This window comes from Zootoca vivipara, chromosome 5 (genome assembly GCF_965207765.1).
Source record: "Zootoca vivipara chromosome 5, rZooViv2.hap1.1, whole genome shotgun sequence".
Lineage (NCBI taxonomy): Eukaryota > Metazoa > Chordata > Lepidosauria > Squamata > Lacertidae > Zootoca > Zootoca vivipara.
The window spans coordinates 68876813-68900331 of NC_142588.1; the positions used below are offsets into that span (position 1 = coordinate 68876813).

Consider the following 23519-nt stretch of genomic DNA (forward strand, 5'->3'; position numbering starts at 1 on the left):
CATAAAGAATTAATATAAATTTCATAATCCTTAAACTGCAATGGTCTCTTCTTTTTAAACCCAACTTCCCATCAACTCCATAATTCAAATTACCATTCTTTACTGCCAATACTTGTTATTACTGTCATCTCAAATCAGATCAAAATATGTTAAATCATAGAACTAATGCATGCTATTGCTGGAATTATTCAAAGGCTGCTACGGATTTTAAGTCAGTATTGTCAATTTTCAAATATAGTTTAAATAGGTACTTCCCATTTTGAAATGAATTCTTTCCTTGGTTTGTTCTTTAGTTTTTCGGATAGGCTATCTAATTCAGCATAATCAATCTTTTTTTTTGGACCCACTCTTATCTTGAGGGAACTTTTCCACATTGTAGCTATAAGAACCCCCGCTGCCACCGTTGCGTAGAGAAAAAGATCATTAAATTTTTTAAAGGGAAATCCGCATCAATAATACCCAATAAGTATGCCTCTGGCTTAATGTTAAAGGAGATTCTTCACATCTTTTCGAGTTCTAAATGGATATCCTCCCAAAACGTTTTGATTTTATTGCATTGCCACCATACATGATAGAAGGATCCTGGTTGTGCCCCACAACTCCAACAGTTACTTTTTACACCTTTTTACATTTTGGCTAATTTCTAAGGTGTTAGATACCACCAGTGTTGCATTTTTAGGAAGTTCTCCCTAATGGCATAAAGGTAAAGGGACCCCTGACCATTAGGTCCAGTCGTGACCGACTCCGGGGTTGCGCGCTCATCTCGCATTATTGGCCGAGGGAGCCGGCGTATAACTTCCAGGTCATGTGGCCAGCATGACAATGCTGCTTCTGGCAAACCAGAGCAGCACATGGAAACGCCATTTACCTTCCCGCTGTAGCGGTTCCTATTTATCTACTTGCATTTTGACATGCTTTCGAACTGCTAGGTTGGCAGGAGCTGGGACCAAGCAACGGGAGCTCACCCCGTCACAGGGATTCGAACCGCCGACCTTCTGATCAGCAAGCCCTGGGCTCAGTGGTTTAACCACAGCGCCACCTGGGTATGATTTTCACTGTTCTGGCCATGATTCTGTAATCACAGCACACATTTTTGTTGAAGAATTGACAAAAATGCAACTAACACTCTCCAATGCATTTGTTGTATGTTGGAACTTAGGCTGCAGTCCTATTGACATGAAACTTGCTCCCAGTAGACATCTCTAGGATTGCACTCTCAGCCTTTCAAATCAGTAATTCTGTATGCCTAAGTTCCCATAAGAATGAAGGAAATGAAGGTAAAAAATAAAATAAAATAAACTGATAAGGGCTGAGCCTTATCTATTCTTTATGGGCAAATACAGTCATACCTCGGTTTAAGTACGCTTCGGTTTGAGTACTTTCAGTTTAAGTACTCCGCAGACCTGTCTGGAACGGATTAATCCACTTTCCATTACTTTCAATGGGAAAGTTCGCTTCAGGTTAAGTACGGACTTCCAGAACCAATTGCACTCATACTTTGGGTTAAGTACGCTTCAGGTTGAATACTCCGCAGACCCGTCTGGAACGGATTAATCCACTTTCCATTACTTTCAATGGGAAAGTTTGCTTCAGGTTAAGTACGCTTCAGTTTAAGTACTCCGTGGACTGTCTGGAATGGATTAATCCATTTTCCATTACTTTCAATGGGAAAGTTCACTTCAGGTTAAGTACGCTTCAGGTTAAGTACAGACTTCTGGAACCAATTGTGTACTTAAACCGAGGTACCACTGTACCAAACATTTGTAGAAGCTTAAGAAAAGTAGTTTTCCATTGGGTGTATTAATACAGTTGTCATTCAGTATTTCCAGATCAGCTTAGCATATATACTCTTGTTTGTTATGGAGGTCTATCTAATACCACCTGTTGCACCTGCTGAAACGCAGATTCTGCACCTTCCTTTTCTTAGTGAGAGTGCCACCTGAGGAGAAATGACTCCGTTTGGTGGGGCAAAATGGCTGAACTTGCAAAGACTGTTTTGGTCTTGTGTTTCTAATTTCTGTTTTCCACAGTACTGCTAATAATAAACGGCCAGATGGCGACTGAAAGGAAGAGTGTGCTATGTGACCTTCACTTGCTAAGGCAGAATGAACTTAAGGGAATCCTGTCATAGAGTGACACAGAGAGATTAGAAGGTGCCAAAATATTTGACACTGCCAGAGTCACATAAGGTGGGGAAGAAAACTATTGCTTCAATCTTGCTCTGCTGAATTGCATTTGTCCCGCCGAGAAAGAACATATACCACAAAGGGTAGAAAAATATTAACAGAATCTGCTTTGCACGCTCACAACCAAAACAATGGGTTGCAACACTACCTGCCATTTCTAATTTTTATTTCAGTCCTCTTAGCAGGCCCCCATCTCCAACAGGTTTTCTGCAGCAATTGGAGATCTACTTGGATGCCCTTAAAATGAACGGCAGTGCTCTCTGCCAGATGATTCCAATGGTAACCTCTATATAGCTGTTGCAATTCCCTAACCACTTACTCTGCTGTAGTATTATTTAAGGAATGGCATAAAGTAATTTGAAGCTTACAAGGGAATAACCAGAGACAGTCAAACAAGGGGGTAGTGGGAATGGTTGAAGAGCCATGGAATTTCCTCAGTCACAAAAAAGGAGCTGTTACTTCACAGTACAGTGGTACCTCTAGTTATGAACTTAATTCGTTCTGGAGGTCCGTTCTTAACCTGAAACTGTTCTTAACTAGAGGCGTGCTTTCGCGAATGGGGCCTCTTGCTGCTGCTGTGCCGCCGGCCCACAATTTCCGTTCTCATCCTGGGGCAAAGTTCTCAATTTGAGGTAACTCTTCCAGGATAGCAGAGTTTGTAACCTTAAGCATTTGTAACCTGAGGCGTTTGTAACTTGAGGGACCACTGTATCTTGATTGTGTAATCATAACCCAAGTAATGTGGTCCCAAAATGTACTTTGAAGAGTGTGAGTTGTGCCAGTCCAGCAGAATCAATGACTATTAATGTGCTTTCAATCGCACACCATTAGGTCAAATGATAAAACCACAGGGGTTTCATTGCAGCCGAAGGTGTACAGATTGTGGCCTTGTAAAAGCTTTCTAAAACCCTGTCATTCCATTCAAATATAAGAAGCCATCTAAAGCACCACCTTAGGAGATACATAAGCAAATCTAATACAGGGGGAATTGCGAATTCTACAACAGAAAACTAACTACCTGTAATTAGCATCTGATCCACGCTTTATGAAATGTAGACACCCACCACATTCATACTTCTGTCCTCAAACCTAAATGCAGTTGCCATGACCTGAATCAGTAAGAGGTAATTAATGTCACGAGAGCTCTACAAAAGCAGAATAAAACTTGATGAGCTACTTTAGCACAACAAAAAACAAAACCCGGAACAGTAAACAACTGCATCAAAACAAAGCCAAGGTCCTGTCAATCTTTAAGAGCATAATTTTTTGAAAAATGTGGAACATCTAAGAGTATTAGTATAATTAGACACTTAGTCACAGAATACTATTATTTCTCTCTATTGAATAATAATGTAATCGCAGCAATTACAGTACATTCTGTGGTGCAGCAACGCAATCCTAGATTTGCATGAAGTCAGGGTGAAGTGGCACAACAGCAGCAGTCACAGCACGGGAGCGAGAAAGGAACACTGAGAAGGGGGAAGTGGTGGTTTAAAACAACGGCAGAAGTTTGAGTAAAGCAGCAATGGAGGAAACTTGAGAGGAAAATGGTGGTTTTAAACAACAGAAGGATTGAGTAAAGTACTAGGGAATTTTTGAGGGCTCCACATCCTTTATCTCGCTCACATGTAGCAACTGCAGGGTGAAAGAGGGAGAAGTTTGAGTGTTGCAAGAAGGTAGAAAAGACTTTTTAAATTTAAAACAATGGTAGGTAAAGGTAAAGGGGCCCCTGACCATCAGGTCCAGTCGTGTCCGACTCTGGGGTTGCGGCGCTCATCTCGCTCTATAGGCCGAGGGAGCCGGCGTTTGTCCGCAGACAGCTTCCGGGTCATGTGGCCAGCATGACAAAGCTGCTTCTGGCGAACCAGAGCAGCACACGGAAACGCCGTTTACCTTCCCGCCGGAGCAGTCCCTATTTATCTACTGCTAGGTGGGCAGGAGCTGGGACCGAGCAACAGGAGCTCACCCCGTTGCAGGGATTCGAACCGCCAACCTTCTGATCAGCAAGCCCTAGACTCTGTGGTTTAACCCACAGCGCCACCTGGGTCCGTACAATGGTAGAGATTTAAGTAAAACAAGGATATAAAGTCACTGGGAGGAGGGAAAGTGGCCATTTTTTAAACAATCACAGGTCTCTACTTTTGTAACATGCATGTTCCCATAGGCTTGAAATATTCCATCAGTTACCCACGCACTGCTGTCTTTTCATGCTACAGATCAGCAGTCTTCCACCCTTTCAAACTCAGAACCACCTTTATGTCAAACATGCATCTGGGGAACCATTTATTCTTCTTCTTTACTCTATATATTTTCATGGCAATAGTGCCACTGTTGCGACCAACCTCAGTTCAAGCCATGCTCTGGTAGAAGGTCAAAAATTTGAGTTTGGTACTGCAGTATCTCTGTTCCTGCATAACACTAAACACCACTGCTACTGCCTGTCTCTGTTAAACGTTAACCAGGATGTTCAAACCCCGGAGCAGGCTTGGCAAAGGATAATAAAAGATGGGGTAACTCAACAGGACAGTTGCCAACATTCGAAAAGTAATGTAGGAGTGATATTGGCAGCCATCAATAAAAATACTAGCAGGACACTGATTTGTGTGATCCTGGTTATGCACCTTAGCTCTAAATATCTCCCCCTTCCCTAAATAAAAAAGACAGACTGAAGTTGGTTTACAATGTCGAATCATAATTTGCACATCCTTCAGATTCTTTTCCACATCTCTATTCAAGGAAGCCACTTCAGGGAACTCTTTTGTTGTTGTTGCTGCTGCAGAGTGCTTGATAATAGCAAAGACTCTATCCAAGATCTTGTTCAACAAAGAGGTGTGTGAAACAGGCTTTTGAATACATGGTAACATTCCTCTTGTGAGTTTCATGCCCGGAGGCAAAAAGCACTATCCAACCATTTATTCTTCCATCTTGAGAACATTCCTTACCAAGTTCAAAGGCCTGAGAAACCACATACCCCAGCTACATGCCTGCACACCTTTCCCCTTGCAGAAACTTGCAAGAAGCAAAAAGTTGGTTGAAGAAAGTATTTATTACGAGTGTTTAAAGACTGTTAATTAGGTGACATTATTATCAGAACTTTTGACTTAGATAAACTATGCTAATTTAATTCACAGGAGTGCAACATTTCAATCTTTCATGCATTTATAAAACCACAATGTATTATAGCATGGAATGATTCTAGTCTAAAGCTGTGCAGGTGTTCCAGTTTAAACATGGAGCTCCTGGGGAGATCAGCCTTTCCTGTTTACTGCACTTAAAACTTAGGTGGAGAGTTCTTTTAAAAAGCAAAGTGAACGAGCAAGTGAAGCACTGGATGAGGCTAATGAGCTTCAATATATTCACAAGATGTACATACCTTTATAATTTCTGCTTGGTAAAAACAGGTGCCTGGATTTTTAAAATACGATAGCGTATTTTAATGTCGTCGCCCCCCCCCTTCTGTTTTGCCGAGTGACTTCTCACCCATTCCATGCAGAAGTAGCTATACCAGCTATTCCAACTGAGAACCTCCTTGCATTTCCATTTGTTTCCAAAAATGGAGGGTGTTGTAATGTAAAATGTAGATCTGTCACTATTTTTGGGGATGGGGGATGGGACACAACAACCATGCAAGGGCTAGTTCTATCTCAGATGGTCTTTGCCAGCATCCTACAATGATTTATTGTTTTCTGCTGAAACCTGTATCCTTGTCTTTTTTTTTAAAAAAAAAGTCATTAAATTTGTAATTGTTCTGGCTCTAGTCTAACATAATATGCGTGGAACATCCAAGACTTTGCATGCAGAACCCTTTCTTTAAAAAGCTAAATCCAAACCGATCAGATGTTTTAAGGAGGTAAGTATTTGGTAGGATTTTAGGGTTCCTTTTTAAAGGGGAGGTCTCCACACAAAGTTCTTAGCGCTGGATCAAGATGGGATCTGCACACGCCAGTCCTCTTTATGCACACAGCCGTTACTGAACTAGGGATACATGTGCAGGGAAACATTCTTGGGAAGGGTCCACTATAGTCTCATAATCTCAGATTTACAGGATTGTAGAATTAGAAGGGACCACAAAGGACATTTAGTCGAACCCCCTGTAATGCAGGAATCTCTTGCCCAACGTGGGACTTGAACCCATAACCCACAACCCTGAGATTAAGACTCGTATGCAATACATAAAATAAATATTAATAGCACCAGGAATTGCAGAAGTACCGAGTCTGAAGGAAACAGTTAACAGCTTTTTTCATGTTTTAAAGCAACCAAAAAGAAACAAGGAGCAATATGTCACCAATCTATTGGGGATTTAGGAGGAGGTGTTTAATGCAGATTTAAGTTAAAGTTCAACAAGAATTGCTACACCTGAAAGGAACAGTCTCTCTCCTCAAATTGCAGAGCAATACCGGGATATTCTTTGTCTTTCCTCATTCCCTGGCCACTGGCCATTTTGTAGAGGCACACAAAAATATTGCCAGGGAGTGGAGGGAAAGGGAGAGAATCCATAGGTTTTTTAATGGACTTTTTATACTGATCCAAAACAGATGAACCTGAATGTGGCAGAGGCAGCACCCAAAACATAGTTCATGGTCAACTGCTTGAGTATACATGAACTATGCACTTTTCATCCACCCCAATTTTCATTTCATACAAAACTGATAAGGAACTAACTACTTAGATGTGTGCATATTGCTAAGGAACTAATTTGTAAGCATACTGTGTTCAGTCCAAAAATCCAGCTACGAGTGATACACAAACTTTCACTTGTGCCAGGGAGGGTGTTGGCAATTTTTCTCCCGTCTGTACTCCCCCCCCAAAAAAGTTACAGTCATACCTCATGTTATGTCCACTTCAGGATGCGTCTTTTCGGGATACGGACATGCTGAACCCGGAAGTCATGGAATGGGTTATTTCCGGGTTCGGCGCGCGCACATGCGCAGAAGCGCTAAATCACGCTTTGTGCATGCGCAGAAGTGCTGAATTATGTCACGCACCTGCACAGATGCGGCGCTTCAGGATGCAGCCTTTTCAGGTTGCAAATGGGTCTCCAGAACAGATCCCGTTCGCAACCAGAGGTACCACTGTACTGTGAAAGGTCCCATGCCCCCTGGTGTTGGTGGTTTTTTACCTTAAAAAAACAAGGTATCAAGAATCAATATTTTGCTACAAAATTAATCTTTCCTATAGGAAAGCCGAACTTTAGTACTGTTCTACAGAAGTTGTTAAGGAAATAAAGTTGGCAATGCAGAGGATGAACAGACACAAATATCCCACAAAAAAGGGCTGAAAGCTGCTGAGCAAAATAGGCATAGAAATGTACATCCTAATAAAAAATATATACTATCTTGAATGTCAATGTAGTTTCATTTGAAAGCTTGAATTTATATCTTTAAGGATAAAGAAAAAACAAGTGCATTTATTTCATTTGTGTTTACAATAGATAATCCTCTAAAAACAAAATACAACAAATAACTGCAGATTGCACACAACTTTGTTTGCCATTGAGGTGGATTGTGAGTCCTGAACTGTGTGTTGTTGTTTTTAAAACAACTTGGATTCCCTGTGTAGGTTTTCTAGATATGTGCATCAAGTGCAATCAAATTGCTCCTGGAATAACCTACACAGGGAATCCAGGTTATTTTAAAAACAACAACACACAATTATTAAGCACATTATTCTAAACTGGTCTATTCTGAAGTTCTTGGAAAGCCGCATGTCCTACTTCCTATTACTTTTTCTATAGAATATACATGGGAAGTTGCACCTAGCACTTCTACCAAGAACCACAGGGTGATATTTCAGGAAGCAGGTTGGACTAGATGGAGGGGGAAGAGTCAGCAGTGACAGAGCATGAGGAAGTTAAGGTGGGAAGATGTGGTCCTCTCTCCTCATCCACATCCCTGTTAAAACAAGACCACTCACCCTGCTTTACAGGTGAATGGGGCAAATGCATTAGCAAACACATGCTGCGGCCTGCGTCATGTCTAGTTTGGTCCAAAGAGAGATTCCAACCTGGAATGCAGAATGAAAAGAAGAGCGACTGCCTTTTTTAAAAAAAATATATGATCTTCATGGCGATCACAGTTTTACCTTTTTGGCAGTCCAAATGCATTGATAATTTCCATATAATGGCTAAATATAGAATCACAGAATTGTATAGTTGGAAGAGACCACGAGGGTCATCTAATCCAACCCCCCTGCAACGCAGGAATCTTTTTGTCAATGTGGGGCTCGAACCCACCAACCTGAGATTAAGAGTCTTATGTTCTATTGACTGAGCTCTTAGGTTAGAGGCAGCTAATTTTTGACAGGCTTTTCATTCTTTTATGCATAGCTGAACTACGCAGCTCAGCTTGAAATAAGGCAGAATATCTGCAGCTAAGGTCCAAGCAGCCTGACAGCACTTGGCAGATAGTTTCTGTTTGTAAATTCTGAATGAAGGGGCGGGGAAAACGAAAGCCTTAAAATCCATCAGCAAAGACGTTTCAAAATTAAACTTTCTATATGAGAGGAGGAGCTTAAGTAGAATCTGATCTATAATTAAGACACTTGCCACAGGACCCCCCCCCCAACCCCAAAAATAAAATTCACATATTTTTCACTAGCTTCCGATTGCACTGTAAAGTTTTGCAAAGAAATCAGCAAACCTTTCAATTATAGAAGGTTAAATGTGACCTAGATATGTCAAAGATGATCAGAGAGACATACTTCAAGCCATCTTTTGGTTGGTTTTTAAAAGTGCCAGACTTATTTACATCCCCTTTAACTGCTATTTACACTCTGTGTTGGTTAAAATTTGTCACACTGATACATGCATAATTTATGATGTTTACTCAAGTATCCCCAACAGAAATTGCATATTGTCCTCCTTGCCCCTGCAGAATTTCATGAAAGGGTTTGTAATTCATATTTTATTTTGACATTACTGAAACCAGACTGAGTTAAGCAAAGGTGTGCATATAACATTGCATATACTGTAGTCTAGAAACCAAGATTGCCGTTTCAGCATTCTGGAGAACTGGGAACAGAGCTGGATTTGCAAACTACCTACCCTATTTCAATGTGTTTCATAAAAAGTAGTAAAAGATTATTGAAACTGGCAATTATTGCATAAGATGTCCTTTATCACCACTCTAAATTTAAGCAAATTATCCTGCACTCTTTAATTCTTTGGCTTACACTCTAGGGAGCTGTTTCTCTCTCTCTCTTAAAAATTATTTTGAAATTTACTTCCCCACTTTACTTTATACCATGCAAGGAAGTCCAGTAACTCATAAGGCTACCACAAGCATCCCCAAACTTCAGCCCTCCAGATGTTTTGGCCTACAATTCCCATCATCCCTGACCACTGGTCATGTTAGCTAGGGATCATGGGAATTGTAGGCCAAAACATCTGGAGGGTCAGCAACCTAAGACCCATGGGCCACAAGCGGGCCATGGGGGTCATTTAACCGGCCCATGGACCCCCGCTGCCTGCTTGGGAACCCCCACCCGCTCGGTCGGCTCCCGTGTGCCGCGCTAAACCGGCGCGGAGCAGAGGGGGGACCACCTTTCGTGGCGCTGGCCAGCTTCCCATTGGCTGCAGGAAGCTCTTGCAACCAATGGGATGCTGCACATGCCTCCTCTGTGCCGGTAATAGCGTTTGCGCAGGCATGTGCATGCACGCGTGCACTCTGGCCCACCACGGGGTCTGCAGGACTGTGAACCGGCCCAAGCCACAAAAACTTTGCCGACCCCTGAGTTAGCCAGACTAGGAGGGAAAGTGTCAGAAGTGATGCAGCACAGTGAGGTAAGAATCACACAGCACCATATGGTACTGTAGACAGCATCACTTCAAAATGGGAAGGATGCCATCTTTGAATGCTCCTTGAAGGTGTCTTTTTCAACAACAACAAAAATCTCTGCAAGTAAAAATCTTTGAGAAGGGACGCGGGTGGTGCTGTGGTCGGTCTAAACCACTGAGCCTCTTGGGCTTGCCGATCAGAAGGTTGGCGGTTCGAATCCCCACGACGGGGTGAGCTCCCTTTGCTCGGTCCCAGCTCCTGCCAACCTAGCAGTTCGAAAGCACGTCAAAGTGCAAGGAGATAAGTAGGTACCGCTACAGCAGGAAGGTAAACAGTGTTTCCATGCGCTGCTCTGGTTTCAGTGATCCGTTGTGCTAAAAGCAGCTTAGTCATGCTGTCCACATGACCCAGAAAAACTGTATGCGGACAAACACCGGGTCCCTCAGCCTGTAAAGCGAGATGAGCGCCACAACCCCAGTCGTCTGCGACCGGACTTAACCGTCAGGGGTCCTTTACCTTTAAAGAATCTATAAAGGCATGGAGAAACGTTCTAGTGCAGCTTTCTATTTAAAAAAACAAAAAACAAAGGAGAATGTTCATAAAATGTTATCCCCTATCAGCAGCCTGACGTGTGATAATTATGCCATCCCAATGTCTCAACAAATGAAACTGATCTGTAAAAATGTTACGAGAGACATTGCACATATTTCTGTAAACCAAGAAAATCCTTAATAAAATAAAATTAAAAAAGAAGATAATGTATTATACCACCTTCCACCTCATTCATCCGCATGTGTATGCACATTCCAGTGCACAGCACAGTGACACACACAACATGGATATGTGCAATGATTCCTTTAGCTGGGCTAAGTTGCAAGTGACGGAAGAAATATTTGATGGCAACTGGGTGTAATTTTAAACAGTATGAAAGCACAATGCTTAAATAAGTTTAATGAGAAAAGTTCAAATACTTAAGCACAGAATAAGACACATAGGCTAAGGTTAGCAAACAATTACTAAGGGGACAAGGAAATAAAATAGGAGGAAGCATAATGCTTGGACTTGCATACCTTACAGATCTTCAACTTACTGCCCCAGAGCCACAAAAACTTATGTAGATTTTGTCTTTGGCAATACGTCAAGTTTTTCCTTTTCTTTTTAATGGTCTACAGATAAGAGTATTAGATTTAAAAGTTACTCCACCTTAACTGTACACAATATTTTAACTGGGAGTCAAGCTGACCTGGACTTCGACAGAAGGTCTGAAGTCATAACAAATAGGAAACTTGAAACCTCTGGCAGGAAGTTCCCTAAATTTGCATGCTGACATATATAGAAAGCTTATGTCCTCATCTTCACATACCTACCTACCTTGGCTGCAAGCTTAACCACGTCTACTCAGAAGCAAATTCCACTGAATTCGTGGGAGCTTACACCCAGGTAAGTGAGGTTATTATGGCAGCCTAAAGCAGAACAGCTAGGGAGCTCCCCAGTAATCTGTATCATGGCAACTCCTATGTCCACCCACCCTAACAATAACTATGTCATGCAATGTGAGCAGAACTATGTGCTGGAAGCATGCAGAGTTACATAAAACCCAGAAATAACTATGACCAGTTTTGGAAGCAGGTTTTGCCCATTCTGCCCCATGTTCCCATGCCAAAAAGTCGTACCTACCAGCAAACCCAGCGTACGCAGATGAAATGATGTCACGGGATAGTGCAGGCAGAAATATAAGTTGGAATTAAATGTAAACTCTTCAGTGTGTGCCCTCCCCTAATAAGTGTCCCTCCTTGTACAAATAAAGAAGGGAAACTGAATAAGAGGCATAAAAGAATGCATTTGCTCTTTATAACTTTAATGTGCTACATCATTTTGGGTGTCTAAATAAAGAAAGCAAATGCGTCTCACAAATACTACAAGAAATAAATTAATGGTCACTAAGCAAATGTAACAGCCAAGTTACTGCAGCAATTTTCACATGGGGAGTGGACTCTCAACAGAGCAGTCATGAATCACATGGCTCCCAGGAGCTGTTGCTGGCACTGTTATTTCTAGCTCAGTATTTGTATCAGCAGGCAAACCTTAAATAAAGACAACATTTTACCAGCAGAGTAATCAAAAGTTTGACCAGGGTTTTATTTGATTTGCTTTTCTGATGCCATAAAACATTTTCACTGAAGACTGAAAAAGCAGATTATCATAAAACCTACAATTAGGTTATTACTGTCTTGTCTTGGTATTAGAACTCTATTTTACATGCAAAAAACTTTCCCGTGTAGCACAAGCACAAGGCTGTGTCAGATGTCTGCTTGGTTCACACTAACCGTGGCTTAGTACAAACATTTGGGCTCCAGGAGAGGAGCTACTTTGCTCCTCCCTGGTCTGTCTGCAGCAGTATTTAAAAACCTCAGTCATGCCATGTTCATAAAAATATGCACTTTAAGTCCTTAATACCCTTCAATTATGATCCTCCTAGTGGCACAGCTATAAAACTGCCAGCACATGTGTAAAACTAAACTGGATGGAGGACCTTGTGTTGAGATTCCTGCATTGCAAGGGGTTGGACAAGGTGGCCCTTGGAGTTCCTTCCAGCTCTGATTCTATGATCTCTGCACTGACCATGCTGAGTTAAAGTGAGGAATCAACAGGAATAACTTAACTTTAATGAGGAACCACCAGCTCCAGGCTGGTCGTTGCCTGCAGAACCTTTTGATCCAGCTCATAGCCTCTCCTCCTCTGCCTCACATCTCCGCTTCCAGGGTTTTAGTGCTCCTCTTTTGTCAGTTGTGCAGCATGTGGTTGTTCAGTACTCAGCCCTGCCTCCCCCTTGCCTCACTGGGGTTCCCTGGAGCTGTCTGTGGACAGCGGGTAAAGCTCCTTTCAACAACAAGCCAAACCATGCAAAACCTGAAGGAAGGTCACTGTCCCTTTAATTCACCCTCATATTGGATTCCTCCCTCACACAGAGCAGGAAGGGGACTTCTTCCACGTTGTCATTGTGGATCTTGCACAGCAGCTATGGCTTCCTGCCTATGGTCTGGTGTGGTGTGGTCTGGGAGCTGGGGGAAAGAGGCGGTTGTTAAGCAGTGTCTTCCCCACCCCACGCCGCCAACCAAGATGCACACACAACACCAGGCACTCAATCCTATCAAGCAGTTTAATACAAACCCTCCACTAACAGGAGACGGGCGAAGGAGGAATGTGCAAGTGATCATCTCTCTCCCCCCCCACCTCCATTCTTTTCTCTCTCCCTGCCCCCCAACATTTCTCCCCCTGGTTCGCCAGAAGCGGCTTTGTCATGCTGGCCACATGACCTGGAAGCTGTACGCCGGCTCCCTCAGCCAATAACGTGAGATGAGCGCGCAACCCCAGAGTCGGTCACGACTGGACCTAATGGTCAGGGGTCCCTTTACCTAATGCCTGTATACATGGACCCTGCTCACTACTGGTGTGTGTGGCTGCAATAGATTTCGTATTAAAGGTATGTGGCCCTCGAAAGAAAAATGGCTCATGTGAACATTGCTGGAAGCCACCCAGAGTGGCTGGGGAGACCCAGCCAGATGCGAAGGGTACAAATAATAAATTGTTGTTGTTGTTGTTGTTGTTGTTGTTGTTGTTGTTGTTGTTGTTGTTGTTGTTGTTGCAGTCGTTGGCTTCATTCCTTCCCTTCCCTGGGCAACACTGTCAACTACAGAAAATAAATTACAGATCGCATAGCCAAGAAACCTGTGATGTCCACATACAGCTTCACTGATCCAATATTTTCCAGGGAGAGAACAGTGGTATGTATTCCTGTAGTTAAAACATGTGTGAACAATGAACAAGTAAAGCACGACTGCCCAAATAACCTCTACATGAGTACTTAATGCTGCTTGTATATCTTTGTGCGCAGTCTTAAGCGTAGACATATTCCCAGTTCCACCTGAATAAAAATGCAACGGAGGCCAAGACATCTCCACAGTCAACAATCTAAAAACAGGCCAATAACAGGCTTTATTGCTTGGCTCAGTGAAACTATATTGCTAACAGAATTCCACTCCCAGCCAAAGCAGTACTGTCAGTCTTGCCTATGTCTGAATGAGAAGTGAACAGAATGTCTTCAGCTATTAATCAAACTTAAAAAAAACCTGCACCAGTTATTAAAAATGTGCAAGAAGAGCCAAACTCTACAGGTTGCAGCAGACTTGACATGGGTTTTTGCTTCAAACAGGACGTGCAAAATATTCACTGCCTTAACATGCTCGAAAACAAAATGGCAGCAAAATAGCCCCTCTCATAAAGCATCAAAAGAGCAATGTAAGAGGATCAGGAAATGTAAATACTCTCGGCTTTAAGATGTCTTAGGAATTGCATATGTTCAGCCAAGAAGGCAAGGGAGAACTGTGATCCCATGTGAGGAGGAATTGAACGCTCTACAACATTTAATTTCCCCACTACCCTTCTCTGGAGAACGTAAAAAACACTGCATCGCACCCATCCTCCCAGAAAACCCCCACAATGGCTCAGTTAGCTGAATATTAGAAAGCAACACATATAGTGCTCAGAGGCAAGAGTCTGTCTACATTTCACTATATGATTGTGCTAGTATGTTACTTGAGCTCTGCATATTCACTGGACAGCACCCTTGAAAACCACAACTGATTTATTAAAACAACTAAACAACAGAAGTCCAGCACAGCAATGGTTTCCATTAGACAAACCATCAAGGAATAAAACATTAGCCAAGCAGCCCACTTTTATAATCACCAGTGTTTCCATGAGAAGTTGTATTACCCTGTAACTGTTCTCAGGATCTGCTGGTAACATGACAAAGGATCAACCGAGTAAATCGAGGACCGTAAAACAAATTAATTAACTGCTTATATATATTATGCAACAACAAAGCTACAAACTCTTAGAATTGAAGCGTCTGGGGAAAGTCAGTAAGAGCAGAAACAAAGTAGAATCTAGAGAATGGTGTCATGAAGATCATTTAGACTACATTTTGAATGGGCAGCAAAAGAATGAGGCTTACCCCATAACAATTCATAGTTGTGCCAGGGATATTGTGACTGCAAATAATGCGGCTGTCAAGAGTACATCCATGAAAAACATTGTTTTCATTATAAGAAGCACTTGCAAGGCGGCCTACAAATCTTTACTATTTGCATTTATAGAATCATAGAATTGTAGAGTTGGAAGGGACCCTGAGGGTCATCTAATCTAACCCCCTGCAGTATAGGAATATCAGCTAAAGGACCCATGACAGAAGGCCCTCACATCGAAATTTAAAGGCAGTAAATTGTTAGTGTGTTGGAACAGGACTTGGGAGACCCAGGTTCAAATACCCACAGTGATGAAGCTCACTAGGCTAGTCACTGTCAGTATAACCTACTACAAAGGGTTGTTGTGTAGATAAAACAAGGAGGTGCAGAACCATGTACACCACTTCAAGCTTTTTCTAGGAAAGGTGGGATATTAATGTAATAAATATAGCCATTTAAAAATTTACCTGGTGCACAGAGGAGAAGCAACAGGACCTACATTATCTACATGATCAGTTGTGACTTGCTACGGGGTGAGCTCCTGTTGCTTGGTCCCAGCTCCTGCCAACCTAGCAGTTCGAAAGCATGTCAAAGTGCAAGTAGATAAATAGGTAAATGGCATTTCCGTGTGCTGCTCTGGTTCACCAGAAGCGGCTTTGTCATGCTGGCCACATGACCTGGAAGCTGTACGCCAGCTCCCTCGGCCAATAATGCGAGATGAGCGCCGCAACCCCAGAGTCAGTCATGACTGGACCTAATGGTCAGGGGTCCCTTTACCTTTACCTTTATGTAGTAAAAAGCAGTAATAAAGGTGCTTACTTTGTTTTTTTGATGGTGTAAAATGTTTATCCTGGGTATTCACAGATTTCATTTTCAATCCTCACATATTCAACTACTGTACAGGATAACCACCTCTGTGTTTTGTAAGGGCATATACCACTCCCATCTCTCAACACTGTTAGTACTTATACCCAGCAAACGCGTAATTAAAACACGTCACAGAACAGAAGAAGTGTTTGTTATGACATTCTAAGATCAAAAAACACACTGCTGAATTTGCCTCCATCTGTGCCAGTACAAACATTTCCTACGTCTCACCAGTAATTGCCATGGATCAAAGATAACGGAGTAGTGGGAAGAGGTCAGATCAGGAGGAGTGTGATTATACAAAGCTCAGGGCAGAATCATAACTGTGCAGAACATCAAGATTTTGACAAGCATAATGAGTGGAAGAAACACTGTAAGAGTGGCAGCCATATTCGTATCAGCAGTACACACACCCTGGAAAACCTACAGCGGTGATAAAGCATCTCATTATTTTATTATGCTTCCTTGTGTAGACTCATGGGACCATAAACAAACCTAAAATATTCTCTTTGCCACTTCACTCATCACCATAATTTAAATGCAAAAAGTTTATGGAAATTCTCTTAATTTACTATTTAAGAACCGCTAATTCATCTACTTTTGCTCAATGCAGGAAAGCTTTCTCAACAACGTTAAGCAATATTCTAAGTTAGTGTGCCTTTTGTTTCATATACACTGTGCTTTGCAAACATCATCTACCGGTAATTAATCCCCATAGCAACCCATTGAGGGTATTACTACACATATTCTACGCATAGGAAAACTTGCCCGGAGCAGCAAAACTTGTCACTGGCTCATTCAGGATTAGACTGCAGAGGTTTCCAATTCCAGCTCTCATGCCCTAAGTTAAAGACCACACCTCTTTCTCATATGCAGCATGCACATTTGCTCAGGCACACGCAAACACAGGATTCCTTTCTTTTAGACGGCAGTTTTCTGAAGGTTAAACAAGTAGGACAGCAGAATATTCACAAAGACACTTTTCAGAGTCTCAGCCAAAAGTGGATTAGGGGATTTCATAGAGAAAAGTATAATGTAGTAGCAACAATAATAATAATAACAATGGTGTCTACACGTAAGAGATTATGCTTCAGGAGTGCTGTATTATACCATACAGTATATTGTTTCGAAAGGTACAAAAGCAAATGAGAAACAAAGAAACCCATTTAATATCCCACTATCAGAGTTTTAAAACAGCTGCATTTTTGCAATGATTTCCCCCCTTTGTGCAACTGCCTAAATTTCCAGATCAAATGCCATTAGAAAGAATATTAGAAAGGGATATTACATAGCAAAACACAAAGCAAGACAGATTTTGTTTGTTTGAGATATGTTAACCAGTATTAACCAGGCTTCAAAACCAACCATAGCCAGAGATTTCATCTCATGTTTGCTATCTAGTAGCAGTGACTTCCTCCTTTCCCTACCAATCCTTTCATAGGACTTTGTTTCCTTGACAGATGTTTATATTATGACCATAAACAGAGCAATATAACAGACCTAACCCTCCTTAACCAGAATTAATGGGATTTGTATGCTCTGACCACCCGTCCTTTAAAACAGACTTGTTCCAGTTCTAACTCACCAGTAAACTGAGGAGCTCTACACACACACACACACACACACACAGTATGGAGGAGTGACCAGGGGCGAAATAGGGGACTAGATGCAATGCACAAGTACACGGCAGAACAGTCAGATCTATTAACGATTACATAATTTAAACCAACTAACAAAATGTGACCTAACCCATGCCCAAGCTGAGAGCATGTTCATTTAAAGGCTTACTGGGGGTACCAATTCAAGTCATCTGTTTTGCAATAGTCCAAAGCAGTTTCCCCACCCCACCCCTATGAACCAACCGTTAGCTCACAGGATGCTCACCTTGTCTCTGGCTCTTGCCCAGCTACTGGATGTCCTCCCGCTTGTGGAAGCTGATGCTGGCATATGCACTTAATTCATCACCCAAGTGGCTACTCCCACAAGGCTGATTAGGAGATTTAGGTGGCTGATGCTGCTGTGTCGGCTGCTTGACCCCTAGCAGAGAAGCGCTCTCCTGAGGGTGGGGGTGGTGGTGCTGGCGGTGATTAAAATCCTTCACTAAGTCCAGGTCGATGTAATTGAGCCCATTCTCCACGCCACCCCCAGCCCCGCCAGCTGCCTGCTCCCTCCTCAACGCCGCCGTGCCAAGGCCAGGGAATGCCCCCGGCTCCCCAGATCCAGGCTTGAGCCAGACGTTTTCGAAGGAGGCTGAGCTGTGGCGCTTGGCGTCCTCGGAGCCTCCTCCTGGTCCGTGGGGCAGGGCTGAGGCACCGAGGCCACCGCCGGGCGTAGTGGAGGAAGCAAATGTCTCGGAGCTGTGGCGGCGCCGGCCTCCCTGCGGGTCGGCGCGGATCACTTTGGCACTCTGGCTGCTGCGGCTGGGGCTCAGGCTGACGTGCGTGAAGGCGCTGCTCATCCCCGGGGGCCCCATCATGGACGAGGAGCAGGAGTGGGGCAAGACGGCCGGCAGCTCCCCCGGCTGCGCCTGGGGGTGTGGGGAAGGCAGCCCCACAGGCGGGGGGCTTTTCTCCGGCCTGCCGTGACCCATCCTCATGTCAGCGTAGCTGAGCAGAAGGGCAGGAGGGGGAGGCGAGGGGATGTGGGCACACACTACATACTGCCCCCCGTTGCCCAGCTGCATGCTCATATAGTCTCGGCCACCGGGGGGAGCTGCCCCGGCCCGGCTTGGCTGCATGGATGCCAAGGTAGCTGGGCAGGCTGCCCCCCAGTCCATATTCATATACTCCTCTGAGCTGGAGCCAGCATCTCCATGGGGCAAAGGTGATGGGAAGGCCGGTTGCTTGAACTCTATGTTCACGTACTCACCAGGGCTTTTGGGCTCTGGGAGCTGTTCCCGAGCCCGAGGCAGAGTGCTGGCCTTTGGACCATCCAAGGACAGCCGGGTAGGTCTGGCCAGGCGGCTCTTGGTCCGCACAGCCGCATCCGCAGTACAAGGAGTAGCAGGCTGCAATGGCTGTGTCTGCGCGGGAAGGGCATACCCCACACCCTCCTGTCCCCCAGGGCCACCGAGGCTGTCGCTACTAGTGGAGGAGGAGGAGTCCTCGGCAGCAGCGTAGAGCAAGCGGCCGGAGCTGAAGGATACCCGCATTTGGGCATTTCCCTCTTCGCCTGTCCTGCGTTGCATGTGCTTGAAGGAACGTGGCAGGGAGAAGTAGGAGTAGATGGGCTTGTGGTGGGACCGGGTGGGTCCTTGCACAGATGGCTCTTCTGGGCCTGGAGGTCCTGAGCTGGCGAAGTAGCAATCTGGAGGGGTGCTGGTAGCAGATCCACTGGCTGGAGACATGTTGATGTAATCGCTCCCACCACTTGGCAGCTTCCCCTCGTTGCTCTCCACGGAGAGCTTGGGGTGGTGGCTAGTCCCGTTCATCCATAATTTGCTGTAGGCAGCAGAACCACTGTCTGGAGAACAGCTGCCACTGGGAGACATCATCATGTAGCCATTAGAGTCCACCGTGGCCTGTACATGACGGCCTCCTCTCCCAGGGTTGATGATCTGCTGTGGGGCAGACACACTCTTAGGGCTCATGGGCATATAATCACCACCTTTGGGAGTACTACCACCATTGGGGACTGGGGCCACTCCTGGCAACATTGGCATGTAGCCATCATCAGTGTGTGGGGTAGAGTTGGTCCGGTGGTGGTTGCCCTCCACCTGATGCATCTCTAGACACTCCTCAGGGTAAGAATGGGTTGGTACAAAGGCAGAATGTCGATAGGAGGAGAGCCTGCTGCCACCACAGGAATAAGAGGGGAGCATCTTGGTATATTCCTCAATGGAGGCCACTGAAGACTGCGAGGGAGTCTTCTGGTGGGAGATGGTAGGGGAGGTACCAGCTGAATGAGTCCGTTTCCTGAAGCCTTTCTCAGGATCACCCACATCCTCACCGCCAAGCCGGGGGCAGCAGGGGGCACCAGGGCAGCGGGTCTGCTGCTGTTGAAGGTGGCAAGTGCGGGGGGTGAAGTGACCATTAGGAGCTGCGATGCTGCAGCAGGATGAAGCCATCTTCCCTCCCATGCATATGTAGTTGCTGAGGTCCTCATCTGCCCGGGCAGGTGGGGTGTGTCCTAGAAAATCAGGGGTCACACTGCGGAAGGAGCTGCGGAAGTCACAGGGACTGGATCCATACTCGTCGGACGAGATGAAGCCCCCGTCGCTGGGGGAGCCAGAGACAGAAGCACTGGAGCGACGCGGGAAGAGGCAGTCCGAGGTGGAGCCGTGGCCGCTTGTGCTGCTGGACGACAGGCTGACCGGGCTCGTAGCAGATGGGGAGCAGCGCGAGGAAGGCATTGGGATGGAGCGGCTGTGGTTGAGAGGGGGGTGGAGCCTAGAGCTGCCGCGGTGCCGGTGCGTGTGGGTCCGGTTGGCGCTCGGGCTAACTGGGCTCCCATCCACCGAAGCTGGCCTGGACATGGTACCTTCTCCATCACTGGAGGCTCTGACGCGGAAAGAGCTGGGCTTGCCCCCTGTCCCTCCTCCCACACCACTGCCAGCCGGAGAGGTAGCTGTCACGCTCTCAGTCCTGGACCTACGGCTGAGCCCCACCTGGCTGGGTGGGGGGTTGTTGACGTGGTGCCTGCTGCGGAGAGGCACCGATATAGGGTTGGAGCAGTTGGAAGAAGACTGGCTTTTGCTACGGGGCCGGAACTCCTCGCTCATGGCCCGCATAGCCTCCAAGATGGTCTCATGCATGTTCTGGGCTACTACAGAGTCATCTACTTGCATCCAGAACTCACCTGGTCCGGTGACCGCGGAACGCCCCACCTCAATGAAAAAGAAGTTCTCCGAGTGGCCACACCGCCGGATGTTGAGCAGCTGCAGGACCACAGCTGCCGCGTCAGAATTCAGCTTGACGAAGCTGATGGTCTTGTTGGTTAGGCACAGGCGGTAGATGCCGATCAGATTCTTAGTCTGGCCCAGACCCTTGGGTTTCAAGATCACCTGCCAAACTTCCTTGAATGCTGGGCCAGGAGCCATATCACCGTAGGTGTCCTCCCCTGCCTCTCCTATCCCAATGCTTCCACCACCCATGGTGACATCCCCGTGGTGGTGGTGGTGATGATGGTGGTGGTGCTGGTGGCTCTTGGCCCGGTTGTGCAGTTGTAGCAGAGCCTGGTACCAACTCTCCTGCTCAGGCTCGCTGTCAGCAGCAATGGCAAAGTGTTCGTCCTTAGTGTAGAGCGCCACAAGGTACTTATTTTTGGAGTCTGCCCTCTTGTTGATGTTGAAGCAGCTCTCCAGCGGGATAGAGCGCTTGGGGCCCCCCGACTTGTGCCTCCACTTCTTTTCATTTTCATAGTACTCCAGCCGGGCGGGTCCGGACTCGCTGGCTGCCCTCAGCACGAAGAAGCGCTTGTGCATGCTCTTGGGTTTGCGCAAGTAACCCACCTTCCTGACATCTGAGAAGAAGCCCTCATTATTATCCGTGGGGCTCGCCATGCTGGAAGGGGAGAGAGGTGGCAGAGCAGCTCTCCTACTGCAAAGGGGCAGCTTCTGAAACAGCAGAGGGGGAAACAAAGCAACAACAACAACAAAAGAGAAGTAACGGAGCAGCCCAAAATCCAATTCTTGCAGCAGCAGCAACAAAACAAAACAAAACAAAACCCAAGAAAAATAGCACTGCACCCCCCCCCCTTTCCAAAAGGGGATAGGAAGAGAGTAGCAGGCAAGAGAGCAGCTGTTCAGCGTCCTTCCAGCTCCAGGAGCAGAGTTTGGGTCGCTGTTTTTATTTCCAAATCACCCTTCGCAGGAGAAACGTGGCTTTCAAAAGTCCAGTCCAGGAAAGTCTCGTCCGAGCAGCCGCCGAGAAAGGGGAGAAGTGCATAATTTCATCCGTGCGGGGTGGAAATTCCTCCAGCGACGGGAGCAGGATGGGGTTCCCCCGTCGCTTCCCTCCCAAACAAACAGCCCCCTCCCCTTCTCAAGTTACCCCTCAGCAAGGAGCGAATTTCAGATGCCGATTAAATATCCTCTCGCGTTGGGAAGGGAAGATTTGCTTTTGCAAAAAGAAAAAAAAATAAGGGCGAAGGGAGGAAAGTCTCCGTCGTGAACGCAGGCAACCCTTCTTTCCGAAAGCAAAAAAACAACAACAACAGTCAGTCAAAACACCACGCCAACCACCTTGTTTTTCTTCCCCGCCTAAAAAAAAGTCAAAATATCCTTCGCCGGAGAGAGAGATTCGGCGGGGGGGGGGGGCGTTGAAAACAAACAAAATATCCGTGGGGAAATCAGCGCCGCTGAGACTGCAGCTTCTTCAGCTTGTGCAGCAGCAGGAGAAGACTGGCGACCCCATTCAGTCCCGTCTGGTTAGGGCGAGAAAGTGCCATTTCGACACAAAACGCGGGCAGGCGGCTGCAGGGGCGAGAGCCGGGAAGGAGAAGGCGAGGAGGGGAAGCTGCTCGAGCGGAGGAGAAGGAGGAGGAACATCCTCGCGGCGGCGGCGGCGGCGGCGGCTCTTGCTTCCACCTCCTCCGCCTCTTCTTCATTCCAGTCGGGAAACTCTCGGAGGGCACTCGCAGCAGCGGCGGCGGCGGCAGAATCCGTCTCCCTCCTGCACCACCGCTACGTCCTCTTCCTCCTCGTGCGCCCCAGGATGAAGGAGGCGAGCGAGGGGAGGAACAGCAGACGCTGGACTTGCTTGCTTGCTTTGCTCGCTGGCTGTCTCTCCCTCCTCGGGCTGTTGCTGCTGCTGCTGCTGCTGCTGCTGCTGCTGCTGCTGCTGCTGCTGGCGGCGGCGGCGCCTGCAGTAGCTGCAGCTCCGCAGACTTTACCGAAGAGCCCCCGCGAACCAAAACAAGCGGCTGCCGTCTGTGTTTATTATGAGTCCAGCCCCCTCCAGCCGCCGCCGACACTCCGTCTCACTCCTAGGAGAAAAACACGTGATGGCGCCAGTGCGTGGACCATCCCCATCTCCAGCCCCAGCAGCAGCAAGAGCGCGGGAGAGCAGGGCGAGGTGGGAGGGAGCGGGGTGGAAAAAAGCGCCCACGCGCAGCCTAGCTTAGTTAGCGCGGCATTCCAAGCCCGCCTTCCCGCTCCCATGCCTCCCGCGGCGGCAACAGCGGCTTTTTCATTCAGCACCGCAGCCAGAGCGCTTACCTTTCGGCGCTGATCGCGTCCGGAGCCTCGGCGGGGGGTCGCTTTCCTATTGGAGCACCTGCCTGTCCTTCTTTGGGCCTCCTAAGGGTTGTGTGGAGAGAGCCAGACGGGGAGGCAAACCCAGGCTTGGTTGAGAAGCGCAGCGTAGTAGTTTGTTATGTACAGTATAATATGTGTGGGTGGGTGCGCGCGCGCGCGCTGGCGGGCGGGAGCGAGCTCGCGCCTTCTCTTCCCCCCCCCCCCCCAATATATATGAGGGAGAGAAAGAGTAGACGCCATTCACTGGCGTGATATTTACAAAACGAGGGGGTTGTGGGTCTCGCTTTGCCTTGCCGCCGCCGTGACTGAAGCAAAGGCGGGCGCCGTGTCGGGTTTTTTCATCCCATAACCCCCTCATTATTTAAAACATGACTTGTAGGGATTTCTTTATTTAAAAAAAAGTCACGATTTGCAGCGCTTTGCGGAATAATTACTATTTCCCCCAGTCGCCACGAATTGCTCCTGT

General features: G+C 46.3%; 1 protein-coding gene across 1 annotated transcript in view; it reads right to left on the reverse strand.

Annotated features, from left to right (window-relative positions):
* IRS1 (insulin receptor substrate 1) overlaps positions 1–22967 on the reverse strand; it is a 54308-nt gene extending 31341 nt beyond the window's left edge. Inside the window, exon 1 of the mRNA XM_035132694.3 lies at positions 17743–22967. Within this exon, the coding sequence (XP_034988585.2) occupies positions 17765–21358 (3594 nt within the window). The 5' untranslated portion in view covers positions 21359–22967 and the 3' untranslated portion in view covers positions 17743–17764. The remainder of the gene's footprint in view (positions 1–17742) is intronic.
* Positions 22968–23519: the final 552 nt, after the last annotated feature.